We start from the raw sequence: 15,834 nt of genomic DNA on the forward strand, positions 1-15,834 counted from the left end.
TGCAGTTCAAATGCATAGACTAGTTTTTCAGCAGTTTAACATGGGATTTAAATGACATGACTTGGTCAAAAACAACACCAAGATCTTTTACTTTATTACCAGAGGCCAAGTTAATGCCATCGAGATTAAGTGATTAAGATCTTTATATATTGAGGACTCTGGTCCAAAGATTACAACTTCTGTCTTGTCATAATTTAAGTGCAAAAAATTTTAAGTCATCCAGATTTTGATGTCATCAAGACATGCCTGTAGTTGAAATAATTGATTAGATTCATCAGGATTTATGGACAAATATAGCTGAGTTAACGACCTGTTCTGTTCAACTAGCTCAGTCCCTTCCACCGTTTCTGCACCCAGCCAGTCGTGCATGTTTTTGGACTCTGGGAGGAATCGGAGCACAATCAGGAGGAGAACTTATGAGCACCCATATGGACGGAGCTTCCTGCTGCCAGGTGGCACCGCTTCCCACTTTAGGCCTCCATATAACCCCGTTGAGCACTGGTACACAACAACAAGATGGTTAGAGGTATTTACTTAACATGTCAGATCCTGTTTAGCCAAAGAGCTTTTGGAATTGGCCCTGAAAATATTTAGGGTGAAAAACGTGTTTCTACACATTCATTCCTTACAGAGACCACATGGAGAACACAGACTGGGTCAAAAAGGGTTTTATTTGGGTCAGCCAGTTTATACAAGCACCTCTAGGTTCAGCTCAACTTTCCATTCACATACAATTAGACGCATTTCCTGTTTTACAAGGCCAGGCCCCTTCAGAACATCACATGCCTCTTCACCCAATTGCCACATCTCATGTTAGTGAAGTCAGTATCAGGTAATCTGTAGAAAACGTTGAAGGGAGAGGGGGGGAATTTACTCACAGGACTGCGAAAAAAAAAAAAAAAAAAGTTTTTGGGCCGTGCAGGACTTGAACACCTGATCCATTAATTGGTTCTACTCCACCACTTTTACTTCTGTTATTAAATAATGTTGGCCAAAACTAACTGGACACATTACTTCATGTGATGACAGACAGCAAAAATCCACTGTAAACCAGAGCATACAAAAGATTAAGTGCCAACCGTTGGGCCTTCTAGTCAGATTGTTTTTGTTTTAGTTTTTTTATGTTTGTTTCATTTTATTATTACAACTATAATCGAGCTGAGCTTTCTTTAGGGTTTCAAAAAAATCTCTTCTGGTCAAAGGCGTATGTCTTTCCAGCTGGAAGCTTCCGGAAAAACAAACTGTTGCCTCTTCCCATGTTCCCCTGAAAGAGAGAGCAGAGACGAGACTGAGCATTTCTGACACGTTACCAGGACCCTGAAGCAGGACTGAGAAGCGGGACAGAGAGGACACAGACCGGTAGAAATGCAGTTCACACAAACTGACCTCCCTTCTGTAGTAACGTACACATGGCAAAGTTCAGTCAGTCACTTCTAATGTGGTAGCATCCTGTCCTTGGAAGCTCCTACTTCTACAACAAGTCTACTGTTGCTCATTTCACAGTAAAACTCAGATTCCTGAAATATTTCAAGCCTTTATTTCTTCTTACTTTGATGACTATGGGGCAAAGGGAGGTCAGCTGCTGGCCCATTCAGGAGGAAATACCTTTTTGTGTAACAAAATTAGAACTTTTAAACCATGATGGGAAAAAACTGACAGAACAAAGGCACTGTCCACCTACCTGCAGAGGTCAATTACCTCGCTTCCACTACCCCTTTTTGACCGTGCCGAGACCAGTCCAGAGCTCGATTACTGAGATAACTATCGAGTGTAAATGGAATGCAAATCAGGGACGTTTCTAGCTTTGAAGGACACCCAGGGCGCGCGCGCGTTTTCTTTCTCTCTCTCTCTCTCTCTCTCTCTCTCTCTCTCTCTCTCTCTCCCTCTCTCTCTCTCTCTTGCAAATCGGTTCATGACCCTATTATGGTCTGTGACACCCACAATTCCCCTGTCAATGGACGTCTGCTGCGCATGCTCTGTGTTTTCTTATTATTATTTTTTTACAACTTTAATTTAAAATTAAATAAAATGATTCAGACAAAATTAAAATGCGGTACACTGCTTATGACTTGCGTGACAACAAAGCTGCACATTCTTCACAGCTTCACAAAATGAGGGACAGGTGGTCCCCATTTGATAATATTTAACGGGTTTTTGATTTACACACTGTTTAATGTTTGATGATGATCATGTTATTTTATATTTGAGTGAGTGAGCAATCTTCTATCGCTTGTTTCAGCTTCTTCTTCTCCTGTGTTTTTATCTGGAGGAGATTCTGTACTAGAAGATGCCAGTACAAGTGCTAACGTATAACGTTAGCCTGTATGGTAATAATAATTAGCTAGTTAAACAAATAGGCCTACAGTAAATAATGATGATGATCTTCAGACTTTAAGGATATAAAAAACGAATTCTTCACTTACCCATTGACTTCTTTCCAAAAAATCCCCAAAGTCTCGTTTGCTTTATTTTCTATATTTCTTTCTTTCCTGCTTGCTCTGTCTCCGTTGTTAACTCACACTCATTCATACATCTATTGTTAGCTGTAGCAGCAGCTCGCACTGTAGCGCTTGACTGTGCTAGCTCCTCCCCTACCTGCTGCTGCTGCATATTTAACAGAGTGGAAGAAACGGAGTAGCCCATAGGCTACCGACGGCAAATAAATGTATTCTTTAGGCTAGATTATTTTTTAAATCTATTTTTACAGGCTGTATGCAGTATATGCAAAGCCACAGCGCAATGAAATAAAGCAATTTATAAAATCTGGGGTTTACATAGGCTATTGTCTAGAGGTGTGCGATACCGGTAATTTTTAATCCATCCGATACCAAGTACATACAGGGGCAGTATCGCCGATATCGATCCGATACCGATACTTTTAACGTTTAAGCTTGATGTATCATGAAACTGTTGACCAAATAAATAAATAAATAAATAAATAAATAAATAAATAATAATAACAATAATGTTCAGTGTTTTTTTCCTAATCCACCTCATATCTTTCAATCCTTATGTAATTTTGTCTGTATTGTGTGCACCTGCCTGTTGCTATAATTCTCCCCGTCGTGGGACAAATAAAGGATTAGCTAATGTTATCTTAAATAACACTTTTTATTAGGATATATGTACTGGGTTCTTTCAAGGTCTCAATTACATTTTCTGTGTGGGCTCCAGCAACATATGATAGATAATATCTACTTTCAAAGTTAACATGAACTGATGCTGAAGATGACCATGCTTATCTACCTGGATGTTCCCTGGAGGACTGAAACGCCTCAGTCAGTGACGTCAGTCTGTGGGTCTGGTCTGTCGGGGCAATCAGAGAAGTTTCCTGTCGCTCGACGTTTTCTTGCTCATGGTTTTTCACGTGCTTAGATAAATTTGTTGTGTTTCCACTGAATTTAACCGGCTTTTTACAAACCATGCAGCTTAATTTCATTTACGGTATTAAAATATAGCCAAACAGGGCTTATTTCTCTCTTCGTGTTTTTCCGCTCTGGCGGTCTCTCTCTCTCCGTGTCTGAACAGGAGCCACGCGCGGCGGTTGTGTGTGTTAAGTGGAAAGAGCAGAGTGGGTGGGCTGATTGGCTGGCGCCGCTGAGCCATGTACGCGAGGGGAGGGGGAGCAGCAGAGTGCTGTGCCGACACAGAAGGGGAGACTGGTGAATCTGTGCTGCAGTCAGCGCGCGTGGGAGAGAATAAAAAGTATCGATCCTGTTAAAAGAATGTTGTTCAATATCAATACCCGCGTTGGTATCGATAGCATCTATCTTAGGATCGATCCGCCCACCTCTACTATTGTCCAGTTTCATATTTGCTCAGTAACAGTTTTACATTTGGGGCTCGACTCAAAACATTCGGGGCTGAAGCCCCGGAAAAATTGGCTGGCGACGACTTTGACGCAAACTGAACTGAACTGAGCCAGACACAAACGGACCGTGCTAAATGCAGACCAGTTCCATGGGTGGGCTCGGCCCGGTTTTTCAGTAGCCCGGTTCTCTGATAACAAAGAGCGCATGAGCAGACCGTGTCATCTTCTTACAGCCAGCTGACATTTCAGACATTCATAAAAATACTAGCTTCCCTACCGTGACAAAACGGTTTCCAGTGATGATTCTGCTTAGCAGTGTGATCAACCTCAGCGTCTGTCGTTGTTTCTTACGTCTGTAAATACTTATTAGACGTTCGTTTGTCTTATCCACTTCCCAAAAGCCGACTCCTTCAAGTAAATTCACCAAAAGTTGCCGTCCTCTCCTGACTCTCCGCAAACAACGAAATATAACCAAACATAGCTTCCTGAATGTTACGGGCGCCGCCATTTTGATTTGCTTGATTTCCTCCTTCAAACTTAGAGAGCAGTAATAATAATAATAATAATAATAATAATAATAATAATAATAATAATAATAATAATAATAATAATAACAATAATAATAACAATAATAATAATAACAATAATAATAATAATAATAATAATTATCATTATTGTTATTATCAATCCTAGAGAGTAGTAGTACCGCAGATCATCACTAGGAGGCGAGGAGGAGCCATGAACCGAGATAGTGTGATGCGTAAATGGTCGTCAGAACCAAGCTCGGCTTGGTTAACTGATCCAAGCTCGGACCGAACTCGGCATGGATCGGTTTAACAAGGGTAATGGAAATGGGGCTTTAAGCTCTAATGTTCTCATACATTAATCCTAAATGCCATTTCCCAGCCAGCTGCTGCGCTGCCATCTTGCTGTGACAGAGGGACTAGCTTCGACTGTACTCACCTCCCTGCTGAGGTGCCTCCAGCAGTCCACCCAGGTTGGATATACAGATGCATAGGGAGGCAGGCCTCCAGCCAGCCTGCCAGGACAACACAAGTAAGTTTGTTGGATCTGACCTTTGGAGCAAATGTTTCGGCAGCCAAGTTGCCACTCACCCACAGTTATTGACAGCCATGAGGTGGGACACCAAAAGAAAAGGGTATGTGAGCATACTGGCAAAGAACTGGAGGAGAGGTGCAAAGCAACACGTTCAGGTTAGATTCTGCACATCCTGCGGCGCTCTCTGCAGTTGTTCGGCAGACTCACCCCTGTCACCGCCTGGGAGCAGTTCTTGATCTCTCCGGTGTGACTCATCTGCAAACAAAAGGAGAATGCCCTCAAACTCCATACCCTTCAAAATGGGGGTAAACGTAGCGTTAGGGTCGACAAAGTTCACATTGTGAATTAACTGAGCAAAAGGTGTTTCGATCGCTGGAAGCTTCAACCGTCACTGAACAGAAACGATGTGTTTTTTTAAAAAACACATCGTAGCATCCTGTCTACGACAGGATAAAAAGACAATAATAAAAAGTTATTGTTTAACTTTTTTTCTCTAACTGGGTTATAATCCCGAGAAGAGGCCAAATGACCGTCTCAGCCACCGTTGCCACACGGCAGATTATTGGCTGTCACCTCCAGCTGCTGCTGAGCTAATCTGAGAGGTGACACAGATGCCCTCATTAGAACCCAGGTTTTGCTGGACTTTATGCCAGAGTGTAGTTAGGACTCCAGGACAGAGCTGCACTGCTGCAGATCCCCAGGAATGGAGCCGTGTAGCTGTACAATCATCAACTGGAGGGTCAAGTCTGGCTAACAATCCAATATGTCAATTGTAATGTAACGCCAGTTCGGGACGTGACAGACTGCATTTCCCATGATGCAATGTGGTCAAAATGGCCACTAACTCCCATCATGCAACACTATCAAAATGGTCACCGACTGAGATAACGTTGCTATGGTGATAACTATTTAACCCAACCGCACAAGCTGTTTCACTCCGTGGGTTTCAACCCCCACACGTCACGTGCTCGATAATTCTTTGCTGGACCGCAGATTTTCGAAGCAAACTCCATCCCTGCTCAGATGGGCAGGAGGTCGACTTAAAAGTACTTTTGAATTCCCTTTGATCAAAGACTGAGAGCCGCCTTATCTCCCAGTGATCGTAAAAGGGACCACGCTTTTGTTTAGGCCGAACAAAGCGTTCAAACGCCCATAAAAAGAGACAAAGGGACTTTCCTTTCTGTCTTTCCTGTCCTCTTATCAGCGGGTTAAATCTTTTTGTTAAACCTCAGTTCGCGGTCTTTATTTGAACTCCTCATCCAGGCCGCCTCTCTTGTACCACCCCATATTAGCGTAAGCGTTGGTTACGTCATTAAGACCTCCCCTTACGCATCACGCAGGGTGATGCATAAGGGTCACGTGTCATCATAGTCACCATCTTGGAAGGGTATAGCATAGCTAAACTGTAGCTAGCTAAGCTGAATTAGCTTGTTGGAAAACATTAAAGCATCCAGTGAGATTCTCAAAGCTGTTTTGTCTGTCAATGCTGCTACGTTAAATGCCGACGTCTTGAATGTGGTGTTTAAACAACTGAGTGAACTAGATTTGCTACTTCTTATTTTAATCCATTTTTGACCTTTATTTTCACATATATTTTGCATGTTTAGTTTAGTAGTGTTCCCATGGTTGTTGAATCAGAGAATTACTGTAACAGGGAATTGCCTTTGGTTCAATAAAAGCAACAACTTGTGGAATAGTAATTGTTTGTGTTCAATCTAATTCACAGTTGCATGGTCTTTCAGAAAATAGAGTTACTACTTTTCGTGTTAACATCTGACATTAAAACAGAGACACAATCATTGGATTGGTGATAAAGTAGTAAGGGTTTAAACTCTAATTGCAGTTATATTGGGGTTCTCATAGCTTGCTGGGTAAAACTCATCGGTCAGAAGCTGATCGGATAATCTTGTTCCGGCATAAATGAGTTCATAACAGCTAATTAATAAATGCATTAGTGTTATAAATTATTACAAGCTTACCGCTGGTATCACCACCATTTGAGTCATATTTTGTTATAGCTACTATTTGAGTTTGAATAACCTATTATTAAAATTATAACACCAAATTATAATTAATAATAATACTCATATTCAAACAGCTTCTGGCATAACAGTAATAAACACCCTTGTGTAAAATAGTATCAAATACTGTGTAAAAGCAAACTTATTTCAATGAAACTACCTGTAAAAAAATAAAGGCTTAATGATAAAAATCATAGAAAACGAAGTTTATACAACAGGAGTTGAAGGGGGGGCCTCGGTGAGTTCAGGGTAGGGTCCATTTTATGATTAACTCAAAGTCCCAGATTAGACACCTGAAGCTGACTCCACCTGATGCTGACTCCAGTCTGACACACTTCTGTAAAACTGGCTCTGTTGAAACTAACAGCCAACTGTCTCATTTCATGTTACATCTGCAGCTGGAAATAAACCCATCACAATGTTGACAGGAAGTAAGAATATGGTCATTTTTGACACCGTTTTGCTTTTATCTCTCTCTGGAACAAACAGGTTTAAGACCTTCTGCTTTATGTTATGGAATGACATTTAGTTTGCGTCTTTATATTAATGTACTCCACTAAAAAGAAAACATTTTTTGTCAGCTGACTTGTACTAAAATAACCTTGTCTGTTTTACCATTGCTTAGATGAAAGAAAACAGAGGCAGAAAATACAAGAAGGGTTTCTCCACTTATCCAGAGTAGGGTCAGCGGAAGAGAGAATCCTTTCAGCTGCTTCCTTATTCACACTTGGCCTTTTTTTAACTTCCTGATGCAACCAGGATTCAAACCCAGTTCCTTCAAATTAGAGTCATAGACTTAATCCACTTAACCACAGAGGGACTCTGATGACTGCAGATAGATACTTTGATGTTTGTCTGTGTAGCAAGTATCTTCAGCTCAAATAAGGCCTTTTTATTTAGGCTCTTCAGTGAGAATACAAGTGCCTTCAGATTAGGTGTGTTGCATCTGCAGAGCCTACGTACCGAGTCATCGATGGCATACGTGTTGAAGGCGTGAGCCAGAAGGTTACAGATCCACAAAGACAGGACGTCAGCCAGCAGGCGAGGGATCAAACCACTGAGGGGAAAGGAAAATACAAGTTGACCGACTCACGGTGTGTCTTTGGTTCACTTAAGTCAAATGAAATAAGAAAAAATGGCCATAATAAAACGGAATATTTTGTTAATTAATAGGGTATAAGCCAGGATAGCCACTGACTGGATGGACGGGTGGATGATTGGATGGAGTGACGGACAGACGAACGCATGGAAAGTACAACAATGAAACCACTTGAGAACGGTTGATGTTGCTGTCTAGGAACTTTTTCATAAGACTGCAGACATCTGAGAATAAAGCATGGTGTAAATCACCTTGGAGTTGTTTAGATATTTAGACAATTCAGTGTCCTTGAATTGTGCTTGAAAGCATCATAAAACAAAACTGAAATCCTCTGATCAGAAGGACTCGTCAGGACAGAACCAACGTGTCGCCCCATAAGCTGCTTGAGTTCTGCAGGATTTGGACTTCAGTTTTCCCAGCTTTTCATTTAACTGGATGTGTTTTGGGGGGGACGTTGTTAGGTTCAGTGCGCAGCGAGCTGAACGTGCTTTACGCCGTTGCATCATTTGATAACATTTTGGTTAAGTCCACCTTGCTTTCTCCCCTGCAGCTGCATGAGAATCGTTCATGGACCCCAACAGCAGAGTTAAACCTGGGAGTCCGCCGTTTAGTTTTTACGCTGTTCCTAAAGTTGTGCTTCAGAGCGTTGCCTAGTTCAGCGCAAAAACCTTCCGCGTGTGTTCAGGTAGAAAACAACGCTAGATTTGTTTGGAACACGTGCGTACCGAACCGACAGGGCTGCACCGGATACTTGCCGTACCGTCATTCTCCTAATTAGGACTGAACTATTTTGGAAAATAACCTAATTGCGATTTTTTTTATATTGATATTGCGATTTCATGTGATTTTTTTTCAGTTTAATTTAATTTATCGTGTCCTTTAAACATATGCAAACAACAAATCAATCTGTTTCATAGCTGTGCAGATTAGGAGCTAAGCGAGCTGCTGCGTCTGAACTCGGAGCAGAAATGATGGCATTCTGACTACGATATATTTCAACCAAAATTGTGATTTGATTTTGACTACAAAACACAAATGGCCTCTAGATAAAGATGTTTGTAAACAAGGACTATTTAAAACAAGAACTTTTAATGTTTCTATTAATCAGAATCTTATTCAAGAGAACAGCTTTTAATTGACTTGGACATCAATCCTTGTTGAACATAAAGTGCAAAGTGCAACCAACAAGCAAGTCTATGTATTAAACTGATTGACCAGTACTTAATGCTATGGTGAGATTCCTGAAAGTTTGTGGTAAAACAGAGTGATTATATAAACTCTAAAACAAGTAATACAATTAGATTATCTCACTGCTTCCCTTCCATGTGGAGGCAAACCCACTTTAAACACGTTACTGACACCTAAAGGACGCGTCTGATTCACTAATTGTTACATAGCCAAAAAATTGCAGACCTCTGCCATTTGGAAATTTTGGTTTTTTAAATCGCGATTATATTGAAAATGCAATTAATTGTGCAGCCCTACTCCTAATCTGGACTGGAAAAAGGTCAAGTGAATGTCAGGTTATTGAGAACCGCTGCATCTCATTTATTTCCAACTAAACAAAGGAGATGTGTGTACATTTGGCATCTGGCGTTTGCTGTTCCTGTGCTTCACTGCTCAAAGACTGCAGCGTCTGCCTTGTAGGCTTTAGACAGCAGCTCAGTCTCTTCTCTGGATGCACGTTCTACGTTGGCAGAGTTTCAAACCTCCAGCAGAAGCACGCCGTTTTGTTCTCCGCCATTAATGTTCAGATGAGCCGCTGCGGTCAGTTTATTTCCATGTCCACAGTGTGTCTTGAATAATCCACTTTTTAAGTACTGATTATATGTAAATAGTTATTTTCACAGCATTACTCTGCAGTGTTTTGATTTTAGGATTTAACCGCTTATACAGCATATATATATATATATATATATATATATATATATATATATATATATATATATATATATATATACACACACACACACATACAGCATTTTAGTGCTGTATCGGGGCCCCGTCCCATAGTGGTATCGGTATCGGTGCAACACTAGTTGAAATTAAGACGTGCAACACAGTGACGGTCCGTTTGGCATCAAGGTCCAGCCCCCGCCCTCAGGAGGCTGACCACCCAGATTTCAATCTCGTCATTGTTCCCCTGCTATCCATTAATGGTTTCTGTTTCACTTTCCTTATAACGACTATATTTATATCTATACAACGTGTCAATGTGCTTAAGATTACACCAAGTAGGAGGAAACAAAGCAAATAAGATGCTAAAGTCTGTAAATCAAAGATGGGACAAACAAGGCAAAACTTACGCAAAGAAGCCCCAAACACCTTCTTCTCTGTAGACTGTGACGATAGAACTAAACACGCCACTAGAATACAAGAAAAAACACAATATAATGCTTATAGCTCTATATCACAACTGTTTCAGAATTTTAAAACATCAGACTTCACCTGTATTTTGTTTCTCTCCCAATGAACTGAACCATACATCTCAAAGTGATCACTGGAAGAAACGGAGTGAGAGACTTAATAAACAGAACTGTCCTATAACACAGATCCTACCAGAGAATCATGGGATCAAGATGTGAAACACTTCAGAGCTTCAGAGGTGGCAGATGTACCGTGAAACGGATGTGTGATGATGCTGGCACAAGAACGGGCGATCATCTCTTTGGTCGTCTGCAGACAGTGCATGGAAAGAACAGAACAAGTTCAATCAGAACTGAAGGAGAGAAACGTAGACGCTGGTGTTTTAATCATTTCATCCAAACAATCTACCAACGGTGTCATAAAGTAGGAAATTTTTGAAACCATAAAACAAAAGCTTCACTTTTCAGCCATAACGTATACTCTGACCTCAGTTTTGGTTTGCTCACACACTGCTTTCTTTCTGAGAAGGTCACGTTTACTAATCCTAATGATCCCATCTAATGACCTCTGCAACGGTTACATTCTTTCCTCCGCCTTCACTGAGAAGTATGCTTTATGATTACGGTGCTGGTGCTAACGGACGGTCAGGAGCTCGTCTCATTTAATTTCATCTGGACTGAAATCTTTGACAATGTGGCTCCATTTAAGAATCAAATCAATAAATAAACCATGACCACCAGAGCTCCGGTTTGTTTCATGGACTCATGCAGGAATGCAGACAAGCTGAAAAACTAGGGATGCACGGTATCTATCGGGCCGATTAAATATCGGCCGATTTGGTGGAATTTTTTATTGGCCCGATAGGTAAAATTTTCAGATAAAAATAGCAGATAAATTAATTAAATTTGGTAGTATTTTATTCAGGCAGAGTAGCACCAAAGCGGGACAAGCCCTGTGGATTTTGCGCTCCTTACGATCAGGACCTAGGGGCGCAACTACCCAGAATAAGAGGGGTATGCAGCATCAGTTTTGGCGACCCCCCGGATTAAAATAAATAAATAACTAAATAAGTGCCGGACATCATCATGTATGGTCTTTACATAATAAAGTTTTTTTAAAGTATATCAGCCACTGTAGGCCTACCAGTAAAATAATTATATGGTATATTATTAACAATGTTAACACATAACAGTTGCAAATTGACAAACATTAACATTATCATTATAACAAATGCAACTTAATACATGCCTTCAAATGCAAAAGTAAGCCTACAAACAAAGATCCTTTAGAACCCTCTCTGTAAATTATAATTTAGCTTAATGTAACAACGTTGCTACCAGATTCTAGAGCCCTCTTTAGATCCTACTAAATTGTAACATGCCGTGCCTTTGCACTTGCCCATTTATCTAGTATTGCATCAAATGAAATAGTTCGTGCCACACTGTTTTCAATTAAAATTACTGCTAATTGGGTTAAGCGATCATTACTCATGTTGGAACTAAGGTATGTTTTTATCAGCTTTAGCTTGCTGAACGATCTCTCCGTCATAGGCATTGTCTGGAAAACTCTCAGGGCTACTGTTAGATTTGGAAAAACCAAATCAAGGTTCTCCTGTAGGAGGAAATTTAATTTATCCAGAGCCTTTTCATGACCCCTAAGTAGACAGCTCACTGGGTAAATTTCCTGAATGATATCCCTTGAAACATCATTGGTAGCCAGAGCATATCTTGTCACTGATTCCTCCAACTCAGCTTTTGTCATGTGTTCCATTTTAAAGATGAATTTAAACTTTTCGGATACAAGGTGAAGATTGCTGAATCTATCAGACAACTCCTGAATTATTGTGTCAACAATCACATTGAACACCATGCACCTAAAATGGGTCTCGGGTTCCTGTTCATAATGACCAGTGCTGGAATCATCACCATGAAATCTCTTTTGTTTTCTGAAACGTCTCTCTCTAAACTCAGGGGAAGCATCCATCTCAATGGCTATTCTGCATGCAACATCAAGGGATTTTTGAAAGCCCTCCACTCTATACTTACGCAAGAATTCTTTAAGAGAATCTATCATTCTAATGGCGGTGTCCATCGAGATGTTCACTGCTTGCATTGCCTTGCTGACATAGGTGATCTCTGACAATAGATCATACCAAACCAAGAGGCACATGAGGAACTCCATGCTGACAATATCGCCAGAGAGCGACTTTGCCTCCGAGAGTTTTGCCATCTTTTTCCACTTCCTCAAGCTTTTCCAAAGCATCAAGAATCCCCCCTAACTGGAAACGTACAACTTTGACGGAGTCTAATTTTGCTTCCCACCTGGTATCACTCAGAGTCTTCAGAGTGATGTCCACAAATTCTTTCAAAATATCCCACCTCTTCACCGAACCCGAAAAAATGGTGTACAGTCTTTGGAGAGTGCCAAAAAAGTTTAGACACATTCTGTTTGATGATGCAGCATCACATAACAGAGGGTTCACACTGTGGCTACAGCAGTAGTCCGTGGGCCAGAATCTGTAGGACGTCTCCTTAAGAAGTTTTGTATGAACTGTCAGGGGGCAACTTTCTTTCACCGGGATAAGTTGCTACACATCAGTGATCTCAAAACACCAATGTTCCCACGTTTTCACTTGCACATTAATAAGTTATAGGCGATAAAAAAATCTAAACTATGGCGACCTTGATGCCAAACGGACCGTCACCGTGTTGCACGTCTTAATTTCAACTAGTGTTGCACCGATACCGGTCCAAGAGGTCATGTGATTCGTTTTTTGCTGCTCAGCCAATCAGATCGCTGTATTGCCAGCTGAGCGCATTCAACCGTTCATCATGGCTGCGCCTGTAAAGAGTGGTAAACATTTGTTTTCAGACGAAGAAAGCCCAATAATAGCATTTTCTGGCGCCAGTTGACAAAGATCTTGATGGCAAGGAAAAAATAAATTGCCCAAACCATCCATCCATCCATTTTCTAACACGCTTATCCCTGCTGGGTTCGTGAGGGGTGCCAGTGTCTGGTCTTGGTGATATTACAGTAAATTGGGCAAAAGTCTGGGCTATTTCTGTCCTGCGATAGACTGGCGACCTGTCCATGTTGTAACCTGCCTCTCGCCCATTGACAGCTGGAGATAGACACCGGCACCCCTCAAGAACCCAGCAGGGATAAAGCGTGTTAGAAAATGAATGATGGATGGACTGGGCTATTTCCTTCTCCTTGCCATAAAGATCTTTTCCAACTGGCGCCACAAAATGCTATTATTTGACTTTTTTCATCTGGAAACAAATGTTTACAACACCTTACGGGCGCAGCCAAGATGACGTGGTTGAACGCGCTCAGCTGACAATACAGCGATCTGATTGGTTGAGCAGCAAAAATCGAATCATGTGACCTCTTGGACCGGTGCGCCACAGTTAAGATTTTTTAATCGGTTATAACTTATTAATGTGCAAGTGAAAACGTGGGAACATTGGTGTTTTGAGATCACTGCTATGTGTAGCAACTTATCCCGGTGGAAGAAAGTTGCCCCCTGACAGTTTATACGAAAAGTCATCGCACAGATTCTGGCCCACAGGGGATAAATAGTGCCTCTGGAGACTTCTGCTGCACCAATGTTTGCACACCCTTGTGTATACCCCTCATATTTGCGCCATTGTCATAACTCTGCCCCCTACAGTTAGCAAACTCCAACCCCAGGTTATCCAGCACCCCAGTCAGGGTTTCTGTGAGGCGATTACCAGTTGTGTCCTTCACGACTGTGAAGACAACAAAAGACTCATTGATGGTGGTATTCTTGTTGTCGCCTGTATGGACATACCGGATTATTACTGAGGCCTGCTCCTGCTTTGAAATGTCAGGTGTGCAATCCAACTCCACTGCAAAGTACTTGGAGGCTTTAACCTGGGCACAAATTTGAGCAAGTACACATTCTGAAATTGAATCTAAAAATTAATTTTGAGTGCACCAGGTAAGATATCCTGTGGTTTCTTTAGAGGCTACTTTTCTAAGATGCTCTGCTAGTGTGACATCATATCGTGCTATGACTTCAAGGAAACCCAGGAAATTTCCATTTTAGGATCTCCAAATTTAGCATTCTTCCCCCTCAGTGGCAAGTTCCTTTCTGCAAGGAAAAGTATGCAGTCTATCACTCTCACTATCACACTTCTCCAGTGTGCCTTTTCATCATCTATGGCTCTTTGCAATGTTCTGTCAATAGTTTTACCAAAGCGTAAGCGGGATGCTAATTCTTTCCACAAGAGAGAAACATTTATGTGATAACCACTGGTTTCATGGTGCTGCAGTGTTTTTGAAAGACACTGCCAGTTATTGTACCCCACAACAAAGCGCATGTCAACAACTCTAGCTCCTCCAAAAACCTTACATGCAAAACAATACACTTTATTCGTACTTTTGGAGTACAGTAACCAATCCTGCTGCACTTTTTCCTCCATTGGACATTAAACGAAAACAGTATGCTTTGGAAAAACACCTTCTACTCTTGTCTGATCTTGGATACAGCCCATCAGGACATTTCTGTGTGCCATTCTCAACCATACGCTGCCTAAATGAGTCCCCAATTTGGTGTGGTGGTGGCCAGTCAGATGGATCTTCTGAGTCCTCCTCTTCCACCTCTCTGTTCCACATACTCTTCCACCTCATCTTTACCTCTCGTTTTCACATTCTCCTCCAATTCCTTCTCAGTGGTGAGTGGCTCTCTATCTCTGTCTGCACTATTTCCCCCAAAAAAAGGACACAGTGAATAGGTTGGTCAACAGAACTTTAAACCATACTGGACATTTAGTTTTGTGTGGTCTAAAGAATAGAACTCCTACCTGATGTCATCACTGGTCTCATCTATACTTGATGCCATCACCGACTTCATGTCTGTTTCATTCACTCCTTGCCTGTGTTCTTCTCCACTAAGACATGTTGTCAAATAAACAATTTGTAATAGATTTTCCATTATTAGTTTTTTCCATATTAATGATAGTAAGAAATCAATCTGTTGGTATCAAGTGGCTCACCCTACACTTCCACCTAATGTTAGACCTACCTGCCTTCCCCTGTCTTTCCTGATCCACCATCCTCACACCTGAATGAAATTAACTCACAGTTAAATATAGCAGCCTTAATTCAATTCTAAATCAGCCTAGTGATGGCATCAGATAAGACAACTATTATGCAGATAGGTTTTGCTGCTGTTGAAATTACATTTACATTTTGGATTTTAAAAAGTAGAAATATGGATAGCCTTAGCACAAACCTTTAGAGACAGAGATGGGACCCTGTAATTACAGCTCCCATGTCACCCAACAAATGTAAAGCAGCCTACATGTCTGACAGCACAGCTAACATGAACAGCTAATGGTAAAACAAAATATTTATTGCATATTATTTATGCATGAGTTACTGCATAAGTTATGTTTTTTGGATTCTTGTCATTTATTGTACATGCTACCTTATATTTTCTACTATGTCAG

The 15,834-nt window shown here is 41.1% G+C and overlaps 1 protein-coding gene across 1 annotated transcript in view; it reads right to left on the reverse strand.

The window, feature by feature from the left end:
- Nucleotides 1–652: 652 nt before the first annotated feature.
- The window catches only part of mtch2 (mitochondrial carrier homolog 2), a 36,465-nt gene continuing 21,283 nt past the window's right edge, over nucleotides 653–15,834 (reverse strand). Inside the window, exons 6-13 of the mRNA XM_012858814.3 lie at nucleotides 10,609–10,666; nucleotides 10,439–10,490; nucleotides 10,297–10,356; nucleotides 7,855–7,948; nucleotides 5,078–5,125; nucleotides 4,927–4,994; nucleotides 4,775–4,850; nucleotides 653–1,264 (exon numbers count right to left, since the gene is read on the reverse strand). Of these exons, the coding sequence (XP_012714268.1) occupies nucleotides 1,178–1,264; nucleotides 4,775–4,850; nucleotides 4,927–4,994; nucleotides 5,078–5,125; nucleotides 7,855–7,948; nucleotides 10,297–10,356; nucleotides 10,439–10,490; nucleotides 10,609–10,666 (543 nt within the window). The 3' untranslated portion in view covers nucleotides 653–1,177. The remainder of the gene's footprint in view (nucleotides 1,265–4,774; nucleotides 4,851–4,926; nucleotides 4,995–5,077; nucleotides 5,126–7,854; nucleotides 7,949–10,296; nucleotides 10,357–10,438; nucleotides 10,491–10,608; nucleotides 10,667–15,834) is intronic.

This window comes from Fundulus heteroclitus, chromosome 8 (genome assembly GCF_011125445.2).
Source record: "Fundulus heteroclitus isolate FHET01 chromosome 8, MU-UCD_Fhet_4.1, whole genome shotgun sequence".
In the NCBI taxonomy this organism is placed as follows: domain Eukaryota; kingdom Metazoa; phylum Chordata; class Actinopteri; order Cyprinodontiformes; family Fundulidae; genus Fundulus; species Fundulus heteroclitus.